At 43.9% G+C, this 17,101-nt stretch overlaps 1 protein-coding gene across 1 annotated transcript in view; it reads left to right on the top strand.

Moving 5' to 3' along the window:
• LOC135539359 (probable helicase with zinc finger domain) overlaps positions 1-16,517 on the top strand; it is a 63,524-nt gene extending 47,007 nt beyond the window's left edge. The window contains 9 exon segments of the mRNA XM_064965188.1: positions 242-429; positions 3,549-3,765; positions 3,927-4,009; positions 4,746-5,247; positions 8,264-8,483; positions 8,652-9,249; positions 11,182-11,262; positions 11,265-11,469; positions 12,030-16,517. Of these exon segments, the coding sequence (XP_064821260.1) occupies positions 242-429; positions 3,549-3,765; positions 3,927-4,009; positions 4,746-5,247; positions 8,264-8,483; positions 8,652-9,249; positions 11,182-11,262; positions 11,265-11,469; positions 12,030-12,397 (2,462 nt within the window). The 3' untranslated portion in view covers positions 12,398-16,517.
• The last annotated feature ends 584 nt before the right edge of the window (positions 16,518-17,101 follow it).

Raw genomic sequence — 17,101 nt, 5'->3', positions numbered from 1 at the left:
AGCTTGGTCTGCATAGGCACAAATAACACAGACCAAAACAGTGATTTGGTCTAGATAATAAAATCCTGAGCAACAAGACTAGCCACTGCTGAAATGAATATCACATAGGAGTAGCAAATCATTAGCAGATATAAACTTTTATTTTCTATCCTACTATTCTCTTCTACTTCTAAGAGTTGCACATTGTTAGCAGATATTAACTTTTATTTTCTTCTTCCCTTCCTCCCCCAACCCTCTACAGTTCAACCCAACCCCGCGGTGTTGATGGGCAACCCCATCCGGGCGTTCACGCCGCCCTTAGGGGGCACACCTGGCGGCATGGGCAAGTCCCCCAGTCCCGTGCAGAGGATAGACCCCCACACGGGTGCCAGCATCCTCTACGTGCCCGCCGTTTACGGAGGAAACATGGTCATGTCCATGCCACTGCCCGTAAGTATACTGCTACTGGGAATTGTAGTTGTTTATTGTTGAGGGAAGACTCAAAATGTGTGGGTTTTGCTTTGAATTAATGCATTTTTGTGTTAATTTTTGTGTAAAGTGTATTACTTTGAGTCGGAGTTGGAAGGGGTTAACTGTGTGCGCAATAGCACACAGCGTGCCGTACACTCTTATGCATGCTAGCACACACACACTGACTTACACAAGTCTTTCAGTTGGTGTTCGTTCTTGGTCTAAATGCACTGTTTATTTGAGTTTCAAAGAAAACTAGATTTCTTTGGGTTGTAACGTGATGAATCAGTCGAGGGGAAAAAACACGGACCCCTTATGCAATACTGCATTTAATTCAGACTTGTCAGTTGGGCTGTGGTGTTACGCCGAGTTGTTAACGAAAACTCAGCAGCGCGTAACGATTGCTAATAGAGTGTCAAAATCCCCATAAGCTTCATTGCAAAATGTTCTTTTTGTGTTTGGGCCCTCGGTCTCCGTCCGTCTCCTCCATGTCTGAAAACAAGACAGGGAACAACACGTTAATTGAGAATAATGACTTCTGTTAGTCTGAACATTTTCAGTTCGGCCCGCGGGGTGATATTTCATGCTCGTTATTCCTCGTTCAGTAATGGAAAGAAAGTCAACTCTCCGTCTAACCCAACCTAGGCTGTTTATTTTCCCATTAAACCATAATGGCACAGGGCTGATAGAATGAGTTGTTTTTTTTTTTAATCAGGAGTATGATTTGCCACGGCAAATAGCTAAGTGTCGACACACGGAGGGAAGTGATGTTCTCATGAGATACATGGCATCCTTTTTTCTGTTTCATCATTTTGGGAAGCAGAAGATTGTTCTACTGTTTTCAGGGCCCTTTTCTTTATATTTGAGGAGGATTTTGTTGGCATACTTTTTTTTGATAAATACATTTATATAGTAGTTAGTTTATTATATGCACCATGCAAGCAATCGGAGAGCCTTCATTCCTTCGCATACCAATGCCTCTTTTTTTTTGGGGGGGGGTGGTGGATGAATGTGCTTTGTTCAAAATAGCCTTTTTTTAAATGTTCATTGTATTTCTGCTCACTGTTGTCAATCCATTTGCATCCACTGCAATAAAGGGATATGTTTCACTCACCAGCCGGTCTGACAGGTGGCAGAGACCGATCCAACATCAAACTGCTCTCCCTCACCGAAACAGATGAATATTTTAACACACTGTCTGTTTCCTCCGACCTGCATCAGCCACTGTGCTTTTCACATAGACCATCTGCACGGGGGGGTTGTGGTACATAAACCAGTTTATAATAGCAATAAGGCACCTCCTGGGGGGTTGTGGTATATAAACCAGTTTATAATAGCAATAAGGCACCTCCTGGGGGGTTGTGGTACATAAACCAGTTTATAATAGCAATAAGGCACCTCCTGGGGGGTTGTGGTATATAAACCAGTTTATAATAGCAATAAGGCACCTCCTGGGGGGTTGTGGTATATAAACCAGTTTATAATAGCAATAAGGCACCTCCTGGGGGGTTGTGGTACATAAACCAGTTTATAATAGCAATAAGGCATCTCCAGGGGGGTTGTGGTATATAAACCAGTTTATAATAGCAATAAGGCACCTCCTGGGGGGTTGTGGTATATAAACCAGTTTATAATAGCAATAAGGCATCTCCTGGGGGGTTGCGGTATATAAACCAGTTTATAATAGCAATAAGGCACCTCCTGGGGGGTTGCGGTATATAAACCAGTTTATAATAGCAATAAGGCACCTCCTGGGGGGTTGCGGTACATAAACCAGTTTATAATAGCAATAAGGCACCTCCAGGGGGGTTGTGGTACATAAACCAGTTTATAATAGCAATAAGGCACCTCCTGGGGGGTTGTGGTACATAAACCAGTTTATAATAGCAATAAGGCACCTCCTGGGGGGTTGTGGTACATAAACCAGTTTATAATAGCAATAAGGCACCTCCTGGGGGGTTGTGGTACATAAACCAGTTTATAATAGCAATAAGGCACCTCCTGGGGGGTTGAGGTATATAAACCAGTTTATAATAGCAATAAGGCACCTCCTGGGGGGTTGTGGTACATAAACCAGTTTATAATAGCAATAAGGCACCTCCTGGGGGGTTGTGGTACATAAACCAGTTTATAATAGCAATAAGGCACCTCCTGGGGGGTTGTGGTACATAAACCAGTTTATAATAGCAATAAGGCACCTCCTGGGGGGTTGCGGTACATAAACCAGTTTATAATAGCAATAAGGCACCTCCTGGGGGGTTGCGGTACATAAACCAGTTTATAATAGCAATAAGGCACCTCCTGGGGGGTTGCGGTATATAAACCAGTTTATAATAGCAATAAGGCACCTCCTGGGGGGTTGTGGTATATAAACCAGTTTATAATAGCAATAAGGCACCTCCTGGGGGGTTGCGGTATATAAACCAGTTTATAATAGCAATAAGGCACCTCCTGGGGGGTTGTGGTACATAAACCAGTTTATAATAGCAATAAGGCACCTCCTGGGGGGTTGCGGTATATAAACCAGTTTATAATAGCAATAAGGCACCTCCTGGGGGGTTGCGGTATATAAACCAGTTTATAATAGCAATAAGGCACCTCCTGGGGGGTTGTGGTATATAAACCAGTTTATAATAGCAATAAGGCATCTCCTGGGGGGTTGCGGTATATAAACCAGTTTATAATAGCAATAAATATCTTAAATATGCTTAAATATCTAGCATGGTAGTTCAGCTCGACGCATCAAGGCTGCTGCGTTCACTCTTCAACACAGTATCTCCTGCATATGTATTTACTAGTCAGTTGTGAAAGTCTTAATGCATTTTACCAGGATGTCCATGGGGAAAGAGGGATCATTGCATTAATTGGCCTAGGTACCACTCTTTAGGAATGATCTGTTCCCTAGACTTGCACTTATTTGTTTCTACCGATATTGTAATTGATTTAACAGCGAGAATGCACTGTAGTCAACATTGTAGAATGAACTTCGATAGAACACCACTGGAATTAGCTGACCTGCATCCTGTCAACCCTGTCTGCTCTGACCAGGCGTATTGCATGGATTGATTTATATTGACTCGTATTGATGTGATGTCCAGTCTGTCCCCATCCAGTTGCCGTGGCCCGGCTACCAGAACCGCTTTGCCATGGACCCACGCATCATGAGCCACCAGGCGGCCATGGCCTACAACCTGAACCTGCTGCAGGCCCAGAACCGGGGCTCGCCCATCCCCTACGGCGGAGTCACACACCCCTCCCCCTTGGGCCAGCAGACCAGTCCCGACAAGGAGCTTCAGGCTGATTCCGTCAGAAACGGTGTGTAGCAAATAAGTTGAAGTGCTTTAATGTGGAAATTGCTAGAAACTGTGTGAAGTTGGTGTTTTTTTAGCTCAGTAACTCAAACACAGCACAGTAGCTGAAAAGGTGCCTGCATTTTTTAACCCCCCCCCCCCCCACACACACACACACACACACAGGTAAAATGGACGGGTGTGCAAAGTCCGAGCAGAGTCGGCTGCAGACACCAGAGAGGAAGACCTCGGAGATGAAGGACAAGCAGGTATGTTGTTGACTCGCTCTGTAGTCACGCTGTGGGCTTGGTGCGTTATCACAATGAGAAAAAGGACTTTTACTGGTCTCCATTAAAGCCTCTATTTAGCAATAATTCAAATAATACATGATTTCAAAAAGGAGTGTTTTGCTCACACGTATTTCCAGAAATAAGTATTGATATTAGAATGGTTGGTTGTTTAGCAACAAAACCGACGTGTGTACAACTATGGGGCGAAACAGACTGGGTTGGCTTGATTGTTGACAACATGTAAACTATATTTAGTCTCCAATGTTTTTGAAAACATAAATACATTTGCACAATCAGCACTTGTTTTCTCTCAAATACGTCGTTGCAATTGTTGTTTAGCGAGCTAGCGAATTTGATCCATATTAGCATAAATGTGACATCAGTCAAAACACAAAACAACACATGGTATCAAGAACAAGATACAACTGGCTGAAACGAGCCACCTGCGATTTCCCCACCTGGCAGTTTCTTGTCATCGTTTCTGGCCATCCAGAATCACAACAATACACAGACTTCTGCCCGAATGAAGCATCGTTGTCTTGACGTTGTCAGCTAACCAACCCATTTATAGTTAATGAACAATTTAGAATTGATACATGTATAAATGAATATGTATATAAGTTAATATAGTTTAATTTATTCTGTAGAATTGCTATATGGCTAAATGAGCAATGTGATTGTAGCCCTGTTCACACTTTGTTTTCAACTGCTCCAGGGAGAGTGTGATCCGGGCGGTGGCCGGGGTCTGGACTCTCAGACGGACGGACTGGGCTTCCCCAATGCCATGCTCCACCGCAAGGACAACTCAAGCCAAAGACCCCTCAACTACCACCTGGCGCCCCCCAACCCGGCCTTTGCCCCCCATCCCGTGGGTCGGGCCTTCCCCCCACAGTACCCCGGCGTGTCCAGGCTCCCCTTTAGGGTGCCGACCCAGCACCCAGGTGGGAGCCCAGGCATGGGCCAGCCTAACCAGCATCACTCGGCCCAGCTATCCCCAGCCTACGCCAGCGGCAGCCACAACCCCTCCTTCTTTGGTGGGACCATGGCCTCCCACAGGGGTGTGCCGGAGACTGAGGAGGAGGGGCCGGAGGAGATTGGGAATTCCATCAGGTCCCAGATGGGCCACCAGGTGGGGCACCACCCGGCCCTGTCGCAACCCAGCCGAGTTAACAGCTTCGGAGAGGAAAACCAGGAAGGAGGCCTGGGAGATGGGATGGGTGAGTTCTACCATAGAGTACAAATTCTACGAGTGCTACTTTTTTTCTCCCTTTTTTTGTCCCCTCTAACCGGGAAGTTTATTCAAAGCAAGGGAACGATAATAATAACAACAAAATAGCAAACAAGAATCTGTAAATGTTGAATACTCTTGTTGTGATACAGGTAGGTATACAGGTGTAAATGTGTGTTGCGTTAGTCTGGGAGGGCCAGTTTGGTCCACAGATGGTCCCAGAAGGCAGGCTGTGTGACGGGGCCAGTCCAGGTAGGTCCTGGTCTTGACCATTCTGGCCAGACGGTGGTGGGCAGACATCTGCCTATGTGGGATGTCCTCCAGGATACCAGGATGAGGAAGTCCCTGTGCTCCACCAGCATACGGAGAGTGGCCAGTCTCTGCTCCAGCGAGCACTAGTTACTGCTCAGGAAGGTGGTGGCTGGCGTAGAGGCTCGCTGTGATGTTGTCCACGATGTTCTTCCCTCGCTGTAAGTCCCTGCTGTGCAGACAGAGACATAGGAAGGGAGGCCCCAAGACTTGCCCTTCTGCTGTACGACACATAGGCATCATAGCGGTACCTGGGGTTGGGCCTCCGCAATCCTTCCTCCAGCCAGCCTCAGACAATGTCGAAGAGGGCCAGCTGATGGAGCAGGACCACCAGCATGAAGAGGAGCAGGGCCAAGGAGGTGCAGAGGACCAGGACAAATCTTGGTGACATTCTTCAGATAATGTATCAAGCTCAAGTTTATGCTGGCATGAAATCCAAAGCCAACAAGATTTATCGTCTTTATTCCCAAGCAATTTTTGACTGTGGATGTGGAGTAGTTCCTGAATTTTCAGTGATCTAATTCAGGTTGTGTGATTGACAGTTTGAATATACCGTCTCACAAAGGAAATGCTTTTCTCGCCAAAGGGAAAATAACCTAATCTGTTGATACCAGACTGCAGAAGCTGTTTCTGTAACTCATCGATAGCGGGCAAAGACCGAGATGAGATGTTTTCAAAGCATCTGAATGATCCTTTTTCTCAACGACGTGCATTAGGGAATGTAAGAAACACCTCTTGAAGACGATAGAAGTAAGGAAGCTCAAAACGGCTCCCTTTTTGGTTTCGGAGCAGGTCAATGACTTTCTCGTCTGATGTAAAGTCCAGGCTCGAAAGCCTATAATTATTAATAGACTTCCTCCAGGTTAGTCAGGTCAGTAAAGGTGTTGGATAGAAGTGATGAATTGTAACACTTATTGCAGTACAGAGAGAGTTTCTTCACCCTGGACAGCCCCTTGGAAGGTCTCAGGAAGAATCGTGGGCAGACACCCCTGTATGTAAAGGCTCTTGAGGTTGTCAAATCGAGACAGAGCGCCAGACAGCAGGACAGACCCTTCTCTTATCTCAAGACAGAGGGCAAGGTAGTTTGACAGAATGATGGAGAGGTTGAGGACACATACATCCCAGCACGTGGCACTGAGGTTGCCGTATGGGCATTTAGGGTGAATGAACTCCCAATAGTCAAGTCTTCTCACAGAGAATGTGTTACTCAACCAACCTCAGGAATCAACCATCCATGCTGCAAATAGTCAAAACTGGAAGCCTTGTTTTTTTTGTGTGAAGTAGACACTGTTTTGATCAAATGTGTTGATTATCACACTATAGTTTGTCTAAGGACATAAATGTCTTGTCCAGAAATGTTTCTTGTCATTCAGTGACAAATAAAGGCCTGCGCACATAGAAAGAAGCACCTTTTTCCAAATGGGTCGAGATGTTGGTGAGATGACTTGTCCAATGGAATAATCACCTGGAGTTATTTCACTGCTGTGTTGTAGCTGTGTGCATTTCCTGTTGATCTATTTACTGTATGCATGTATAGCTTTTGCTGCAGTCTCTTCCTTGTCTGTATTTTTATAGCTTGGGACACAGATAAGGTTATAATTGGTCAACACTTCAATTAGTTTTTCTTCATAATCCCTGAGAGGAGGAGGAGGAGGTGGTGGGTGTGGGTCTGTGGTCTGTGTCTTTTCACATGCAACAGTCTAAGGTCACGTTAGACTAAACTGATGGTTCGGGGCACTTCGGTGAGTGCCTCCTGTAGTTGTGGGAGATCCAGTAATCAGTTTTGACCCTCGCTTTTTGTTTCAAAGTTGATGCCGGTATCACTTTCACATAACTACACAAAAGGTCAGGTAATTAGCTATAGGGAAACAACGTTTTTGAACTTTGAATGGTTCAAGTCATGGTTAATGCAGAGAAAATAGTGTTTGACTGAAATTCTTTATTTGAAATGGCTTTCTGAAAACAACTATTTTCCCTTCGAGTGGCTGGATTTCAGTACCGACCTTAGGCAAACTTCCAAGTTCTTTTTCAACCAGAAAGGATAACATTACACTGTCAACCTTACTCTTTCACTGAAATATATAATCCGTTCTCTGAGGAAATGGGAAGTTTAATAAAAGGTTTTTTTTTGTTAATTAAACCTAACGCGTGACTCTACAGCATTCATTTGGGTTTAATTATACCGACATATATGAATTTAATAATTAAACACCTTTTATTTAAATGATTCTGTCTGAACAACTCTTGTAGTTCCAGTCTGCTCTTTGTTTCACACACCTTGGTTGGGCTGTGAGGTAGCGACCGTAGGCTATGGCTTGTTTTTAATTTGAGTCTTTGACCGGGTCCAGAAACAAACCCTTGTCACTACAACTTTGATATTTTCGTATCTAAAGACACTCGGACAGGCCTAGGTTTAAGCAATCTGGTGATGACTCCTAGTCTTCCGATGCTTCTACTACCTAGGAAAACACTTGAGAGAAAATACCACTCAAATTATCTTTTGGTATTTGTTGGTCCACTGTTGATACACTCCCAAAATGTTTTGCATGTCAGCAATTACACTTTCAATATATAGAACTTTCAAGTGTCACAGAATGATGTTTTTTGCATCATATGATGTGACACTAAAATAATAGTTTTTTGATACAGTATCAAACCATAATCTAACAATCTTGCTCCCTCTTTCCCTACAACAGATTCCCTAACTCTGGAGGCCCTGAGCCAGCAGGCGCGGCTGGGCCAGTGGGGTGAGCCCGGGCCCTTCCTCCAGGGCGGTGTGGCCTTCCCTCTGCCCCAGCAGCTGGCCCATCTGGCCCAGCCCGGCCTAGCCCGCTTCCCCCCTCAGCTGCTGGCACGGGCCAACTGGAGAATGAGCGCCGGCATGGAGGACGAGGCTGGCGGACCGCCTTTCACTAGGTAACCTTCAGGGCTGACAACGGCTTTGTCTTGTTCTCTTTCTCTCTCCCTCGCGCTCTTTCGATCTCTGGCTGTTTTTCCTCTCACTCTCCGCTCACACCCTCTCTTTCTACTGACTTGACTGCCTTTGGATATTAAGGGTATATATCTGTCTTCTGTCCTCCGTAGGTTCCCAGGCCTCCTAAGAGAGATGCCCCCCCAGGATCAGCCCGATCCCAGGGACCCGGTTGAGATGCAGCCCCCTCCCCAGTCCCGCCTGCTCCAGTACCGCCAGGTCCAGTCCCGCTCCCCGGGAGACCCCTCCTCCCCCTCGTCTGTAACCTCCAACCAGACCGGCCCCTTCCCCCCTGGCCCCTATCCCGGCCGAGATCCCACCAGCCACGAGCTGGAGCTCCTCAATAACCCGGGTCTCCATCAGCACCCGGGGAACCAGCTCTACAACCCCAACGCCTACCCCCACCAGCTGGGCCACTCCACTACCCCGCCCCCGCAGGTCAAGTACCTCCTCCAGGAGGCCCAGTGGCCTCACGGCGGAGCTGGCGTGGCCCAGAACCACATGCTGGCCCAGGGCCAGGGCTTCCCCTATGGGCTGCCCGTCATGGCCCACCCCAGTAGACAGGAGCAGGTCCACCTCATGCAGCTCCACCACCAGCAGCAGCAGCACCAACAGCAGCAGCAGCAGCAGGGTCAAGGCCCAGGCCAGGAGCCCTACCACCCTCTCTCCCCCAGAACAACAGGTGCCACCGCCCTTCACAATGTAGAAGAGGTAAGGACCATGCTCCATCCGTGTGTGTGTGTGTGTGTGAAGAATAGAGTTGCTGTCACTATTATACTAGTATGGCCCCGTCTGTCACCGTTACTAGTATGCCCCGTCTGTCACCGTTACTAGTATGCCCTGTCTGTCACAGTTTTGTGCTACAGTATACTGTCTTTTCACCTCACTTCCAATGCTACGTTTTAGCACAGACGGGTGCATGTAAATGTATTTCAAGATTTTAATACATAAATGTTTGGAGAGAAAGAATTCTCACCATGACATCACAGGAAATGGAAGCTGTGACTTTCTCACTCTCTGTAATTAGTTTTTCTGACCTAAAAATGACTGTGAGAAAAGGAGACATGTATCAGTTAAAGCGCAGCATATTGCTCAGAAGCTCTCCTAACGCTGGGAAAATAATTTGCTAACTTTGTCGCAGTAGAAAGTTAAAGCCAGGTGACTGAGGACAAGAGATGCTAGGGCATAGCATTAAGGATTTCTGTGGGTGAAGGTGTGGTCCAGGGTTTGGGCAACCCTTGTCCTGGAGAGCTACAGTGTGTGTGTGTGCATGGTTGTTCATTAGGCACCAAACGGACAAACGAGCAGGGACTACATGGACTTGTCCAACACTAATTTTCATTTCCCAGTGTAAAATGTTTGAAAACATTTTCCGTTGCGGGTCCCTAATGAACACGACCAAGGCATTTGGTCCTACCCAGCTGGGTCAGACCACAGAGTGAATAAGCAGCCCTCTCCATCCTACGTATGTGTTATTGTCTAGCCTGTTCGATTAACGTGGCAGCCTAGTCGACCTCGTGGCATTTTCCTTTATTAGATTTTAACAGGCAATTAACGTTATTGGAAGACATTGCTCTTTTCGTTTGCCAATATCCGATCTGAAAAGGATATTCGCCCACAGTGTATCCAGTTGAAGTGTTAGGACTCCAGTGTTTTCGTTGTGTTCATTTAGCTGTGGCGCTGCGCCACGCTAAAATCATAGTATTTTTACCAAACATATTTTCGATAATTTGTCCAAGTGCAACATCGTTTTAAATGTTATTTAGCTCTTTGCGCCGGTGTGGTAGTCAAACCTGCCTGAGCAGGAAACGCAGGGTGGCTAGTCAGACCTGGAGAGACGGCACACCACCTCACCTCTCACCTAGTCAAGTTTCAATACTGCACTAGTCAAGTCTCACCCCTCCACCTAAAACAAATATGTTTTGGGGGGAAAACGGCTAACTTCTAGCAATTCTACACATGGGGAAGAAAAATTTGCAGTTTTATAGCTATTCTAAAAATATATATTTTACCCCCTTTCTCTCCAATTTTTTGATATCCAATTATTATATTGTCTCATCGCTGCAACTCCCCAACAGGCTTGGGAGAGGTAAATGTCGAGTCATGCGTCCTCCGAAACATGACCTGCCAAGCCGCGCTTCTCAACACCCGCACGCATAACCCGGAATCAACGTTCAACTGATGATTGACGTTAGTCCTTTTGGAAAATCTGACCGCTTCAGTAAAAAACTGTTTTTGCCACAAACATGCGACCAACATTTCCAGAGAAGAAAGGGGCTCTTACAGGGTGAGGCTCAGCTCACCAACACCTTTGAATGGTGTTCTGGTCCAAGGGCTGTTCTGTTTTCACACCACTGTCCAATTTCAGAATGGGTGTTTTTCTCGACTGCTCTTCGGAAGGCTCAGCCTGTCCGTGGCTCTTATCACGTCTTATTGGTATTCCCTTGAGGTTTCCAGGATTTTAATCATGATTCCTTGCATCTTCCCAGCTTACGGGAACTGTAATGGGCACTCTGGCAGAAGAGTGAATGTGTTGTATAAGTGAAATGAGAACCTTGTGATTGACCTAGATTGTCTTTTTTCTCTCTCCTTCCTTTCCTCCTTTCTGTGTCCCACCTGTCTCTTATTTTATTTCTCCCTCAGTATGAACCCAGGGGTCCCGGGCGGCCCCTCTACCAGCGGCGGATCTCCTCCAGCTACCCAGACGAGGGATCCCCGCCAACGCCGCCGCCGCCCAGCAGCAGCCACAGCCCTGCCCGCCAGACCCCCAGGAGCACCCCCACACACACCAACACCCCCACCAACACCCCCACGCCCCCTACGGCTACCCCCCGCCCGAGCTGTGGCCCGGCAACGGGGGCGGCCCCGGCCCGTTCCAGAACATTCCATGCAACGGAGCCAGCACACTCATTCAACACCGGGACCTCCTAGGTATGTAGCAGAAGCGCCACAAATTACTTTTTAAACTGTTATCAATCTGTTATGCTAATTATTCAGCATTCTATTGACAATGTACCCGAACGAGGTACAGTGCAGATCAAGTGTAACCTACTGCACTCATTGTACTTGGCAGTGATAACTCTAGCAGTGGCAGGGTTGTGACAGGTGAGAGCCAATCGGGTGTTCACTTTCTGACAGTTGTCATTAGGTTTGACCTAGTGAATACAATTTGAAGGCTGTTGGCTTGTTGGCCACTGTACGGTTGATGAATCCTCCTGCTGAAATGCCTGTCATGTTTCTGCCATTGTCAATGATTCCAACAATGCAAGCGTGACAAAAGCAAATGTGTCAGTTTCCTTCCCACGTGTGACCATTTGTTCTCCTGACATTGACAAGTAACCCCCAAGTATTGTATGTTTTGGAAGTTGAACGTAATCTCTTCATCCCTCATTTCTCCTCTTTCCCTTCTTCCTACTCTTTCCCCTCTTGCTCTGCTGCCTCGTCTTTCACCTCCACCTCATCCTTCTTCCTTCCTCCTTCTCCCTCTCCAGTAGCTTCCAAGGCCCTGCGGCAGGCAGCAGAGGAGCAGATGAAGGCTGAAGCAGCAGCAGCAGTAGCTGCGGCCCAGCCTCCCGCCCACTCCCTCCAGCACCTCGGACAATTCCCCCCTCTCATGCCCAACAGCAAGCCACAGCAGCAGCAGCAGCAGGCCACCCCAGAGCCTGGCCAAGGCTCTGGGGGCCCCCAAAACCCTGGCAAACCCCCCACCATGTCCTACGCCAGTGCCCTCCGCGCCCCACCTAAACCCAGAGCTCGTCCCGAACAGGTCAAAAAGCACAGCGACCCACTTTCCCTACTCCAAGAGCTGAGCATAGGAAGTTCAAATGGTAGCAACGGATACTATTCCTATTTTAAATGAGTTTCACCCCTGAGAAATACCCCCTAGAAAAATATAAAGAAAAAAAACATGTAAAATATAAAGAGAGAAAAAAAAATTAAATGGCAAAACTTAAAAAAAACGGTACAAGTGCTTTTACAAATCGTTTCTATTCATCGTTTTTGTTTCCCGCTTTTTTGTTTTGTTTTAAACTTTTATTTGTAACAGTCAAATCTTTCTTCTGTTTCACATATCTGACATAAAAAATGTAAAAAAAATATGTAAAACATAAGTATATATAATGGATGCATTACTGGTATATATACATACACATTATGTATATATGAATATATGCTTATATTATGTACACTTATATATGTACGTAATGCAAAAAAAAAAAAAAAAGTAGAAAAATTAACTAAAATGATTTTAAAAACACAAAATTTGGTTGACCACTTGGCTGCCTGTCTGTTTTCCCTTGTTGAAGTTGGTTATGTTGGCCACTTTGGTTTTTTTGTGTTTGTTTGTTTTTTTTTTTTTTTTTTTCATTTTTAAAAACATTTTGAGTGGAATTCTATGTCTTGATTTTCATCATAGTTGTGTTAACAGGGAAAAAGCTAAGTGGTCAACTAATTTCATATAAAATATATGGAACATTGTATAGAAGTAGATGCATTTTCCTCTAATCTGTACATATAGAGAAAATAAATGACTGAGTTGTATGCCACAGACATGTACCTAAATTCCTGTATCATGTTAGAATTTACATTTAGACTTAATTTGGTTTGCTTTTAATCCTTAACCTTAGACATTCTCACCTGAAAATCATCTTCAGTAACAGATTAGTGGAGTAAATGGGATTTTTACATACATGCAAACACACACGATTCAGAATAAAACTTTTACTTTATTATACATTTATACAAATATGTTGGTTGCACGTCGATTCCTTTATTTCCCTGGCCCCTCTCGTTTAAAAGATCAAAATAGAGGATAGATGATGATTGATGATAAGCATGCAAAGCCGCATCGAAGTGAGGTCTGCTGTTGTCTGATTCCAACTTGGAAAAACTAGTTTCAGGAAGAACCATGGTACGTGTCTTCTGCCGTTTCATCTGAGGCCCACAGATAGTTGTTCGATTGGCTTTCCCATTTGTCCGTTACCCACTGTCTTTGAAGTAGGCATATTGCGTGAAGGGGTTAAATTCCAAAGTGTTACATGTCCAATCACATGTCGACCAAACATCTAATCAGTTAAGCAAAACTGCAGATAAAAATAAAAAAGTTTGTTAAAAAACTTGAGACAAACTGTATGAATGAGTGGCTGGGTAAACGTGGGTCATAACTAAGGCTCGGCTGCTGAGGGAGTCTGAAGGTATAGAGAGGGATGACGGCCAAGTTTTAAAGATTTTGATTCACGTTGAGTGAGATGTTGGGTCTACGTCAGTTATCTCCTTGTTTTTCTTTGACCCACTTCAGAGCTTTACGGTCATTTTAGAAGGCTTGAGAAAGATCCTATCACCAACTTTCCCCAACATTCCCTGGTATTTCTGAAATCCCGGTTTGAGGTTTTCTGGATTCAGCCAAGGGAGTAAGCAACTAGGGAATCGTCTGACTTGGAATTCTTCAACCAGGATTTCTAAAAAATAAAAACTGGGAATTTGGGGAAATTTGCAACCCGAGACTATTTTTTGCGACCCGAGACTTGTGTAGGTCTTCGGCCCGAAAGAATACCGGCTGGTTTAGACCAGCACTATCAGTTACCATTTGGTTCTGGCTTATCATCTGAGTACTGCAATACCAGTCTTTTTCACCGATATTCCATGTACCCTTTGGCATCAGCGGACATCACTTTTAGCTACCAACCAATTGCTCTGATTAGATCGTTGCTTAGAAGACAGAACTCATTCTGTCTGTTTGCCCTGGCAATTTGCCTGGAAATATAGACAGAAAAAAAGATGATGCTTTTATTTTGACGACTCAAAATGTTTCAATTGTTAGCAAATAAATGCAATCAGTGTGGGTTATTTTAACCACAACATTTTTTTTAAATTGTTCAGGCGTTTGTAGGATTTTTCTGACATGCATTCCATTCAGTGATGTATTTTGTTTTTAGGGTGACACGCATCTTGTGAGTGAAATCGATTTGCATTTTTGTAAAATAATTTGCTAACAACCATCAAGCTGTCAAATCTTTATACATTTGTATGGTGTGCACACTCAAAATAAATTGCCTGTAGGATAAAATGATAATGACAATTATTGACGATTATCAAATGCAAATTTGTGACTGATTTTGATTGACTTGGTAGATTATTTTTTGGTGTGTAATAGCCACTGTTATCACATTTACTGGAAACCATCTTCTCTCAACTTTTCATGATTCATTTATTTTTAATTGGTTAATGGTATGTTTCAGTATATTTTAATAAAATACCCTTGGATTCTAACTGGTACATTTTATGTAACTATTTAGTCATTCATTTTAATGTATGAGCCCGTCAATAAGTTTTTTTTTTTTTTTTTCAAGAGTCAAACATGCTGTCAGCTATTCAAATCTAGTTGGAATGAAAAACATCTCTTAAACATAGTTGAAACAATCATTCAAAACATTTACGGGGACAGTTTATTTGAATTTTTCAAGGTCCAGATTCAAGAGGTTGTGAATTTTAGGTTCATCACAACAAAAAACATACTTGTAAATATGCATTTTCTAGGTATTTACAAACAAGGTTTAGGGAGTGCCTCAATTTTGTAGAAGCTGTTTAAAAGAAGAGGTATGCCCTTTTTAATTATGCAAATTCACAAAATCAACTCACAAAAATGGACATGGACCGTGTTGGCAGTCACAGCATCTTATAGTAATATAACTTTTTAAATTCATTTTTATAAGATGGTGTCTGGCTGCTTTTACAAAGTGTTTTTGTTGCAGGCATATAAAATGTTATTTTACTGTAGAATACTTATTTTTAAAATCAATGTTGCAGGAATTATTTGTCCTTGGTTCAGTTTTTCCGCTAAATCCATTTAAAAGATATTTTAATTTCAGCGGTGCTTTGTGGTTCGACAATGATTTTTCATGTAAGACTGTACATTCATTCTGTGCATGCCAAGATGACATGGCTTGTTTATATCCCCGATTTATCAAATAGTTTATTGATTTGTGCAACAACAATAAAAAATGTTTTTGTTCTCTCCCTACCAAGTAACATTTTGGTATATTATTTGATCTGTACAATGACTTGTGACATTATGAACAAAAAAGTATGATATTTTACTAACATGTCAATGAATTATGTAATGCTCATGTAAGAGTTGTTTTCCCTCCAAATTATTTTGCTGGGCAAAAGTTGCTCCCAGCCATACGGGGCACATATCATAAGCTTTGAACATCTTTACAAAGAAGTGGATATCAAATTTGAATCCGCTTTCTGCAAATTAGTTGTTGGTTAACCTGAATTGTGCAAGACTTATTCCTCACAATATCTGCAGTATCTGATCTGTATTTGTGTAAAATCCAAACCGTAAGAGATTGTTCTTAATAATCTTGTCCAGGAGTAAGTAATTGTAGGTCTGTGCTTGTGTCCATACCGGGCCTTTTTCAGGCCTTTATTATTGCTTACTCACTATCAAAATCTCCATTTTGTGCCGTGTCATGACTCGTGACCTGACTGACTTTGCATCGAGACTGAAGCTTTTAATTTTGTTTGTAGACAACCAAGTTTGAATGTCAGTTAGCCTCCACCCAGACCCAGTCACATATTATTGCGTGTAAGTGGCTTATGAAGGTTCCTCACGTTGCTTTCGTAAAACAACCTTAACTTGAAAGGATGGTTTTTGTGGTGGGAGCAGCCTTTTGCCCAGCCAGTAGAGAGCACTGTGTTCAGCCTTTTGTAAAACCACATCTCCTGTTGTCATCCATCTGGTCTCCAGTCTCCTCTATTTCTTCCCCTCCCACAGTAAATCAATGGCACTCCTGTTAACTGTTATCCCTCCACTCTATCCACACAGGTGGGCTACATAATGATGAATATTTCCCTTTCACTCTTTTCAATTCAATTGGTGGTGGTCATAATAAAGAATTTCGACTTTGTTTCAAAGATTTTATTAATTTTTTTTTTTTTTTAATGTGTTTCTCTATTAAAGTGTCTTATTGAATCAGTTACTCTTGTTGTTATTGCAGAGACATACTTCAGTTGTTGGATTGGATGAGGTAGTGTTTTATTGCGCTGAGTGATTTTCCCTGTGGAAAGGAAGTGCACACCATGTGGCTCAATATCCCAAAAGGAACACGAAGGGTTACGCAACTGACTTTACTCTCATTAAGTCGCTGGGTGTCTTGTTTGTCATTGAAGTTATGACTTGTCGTTATCTCACTCAGAAGTCATGTGGCCCCTGAGGAACACAACCCCAACACTGTATCCGTCTTAGGACCGGTTTATCCTTAGCAGTCTCAACAGGTGCGCAGGCCCGCTACCCATAACTGCTGCTAGTGGTTTACAGTACCCCAACAGGTTGCACTCAAGACCCAAGGAAAATAGACTTGCGTCTTGTGCATTTGATGCTACTATTGGCTTAGAATCAACCGAGGGAGCTCTGAAGTATTTTCCTCAATGTTTCTATTTTTGATCCATTCTCCATGCGGTTGCTCCCTCTCTTCCATCTTCTCTGCCACCAAACTAACTCCGGCTGTGAGTTTTTGGAATCTAAATTAACCCACCAAATTTCCAGTTCAATAGCCTGGAC

The sequence above is a fragment of the Oncorhynchus masou genome, chromosome 5 (assembly GCF_036934945.1).
Source record: "Oncorhynchus masou masou isolate Uvic2021 chromosome 5, UVic_Omas_1.1, whole genome shotgun sequence".
Lineage (NCBI taxonomy): Eukaryota > Metazoa > Chordata > Actinopteri > Salmoniformes > Salmonidae > Oncorhynchus > Oncorhynchus masou.
The sequence above is the reverse complement of the archived record's forward strand: the minus strand, read 5'-3'. Positions and strand labels throughout refer to the sequence as shown.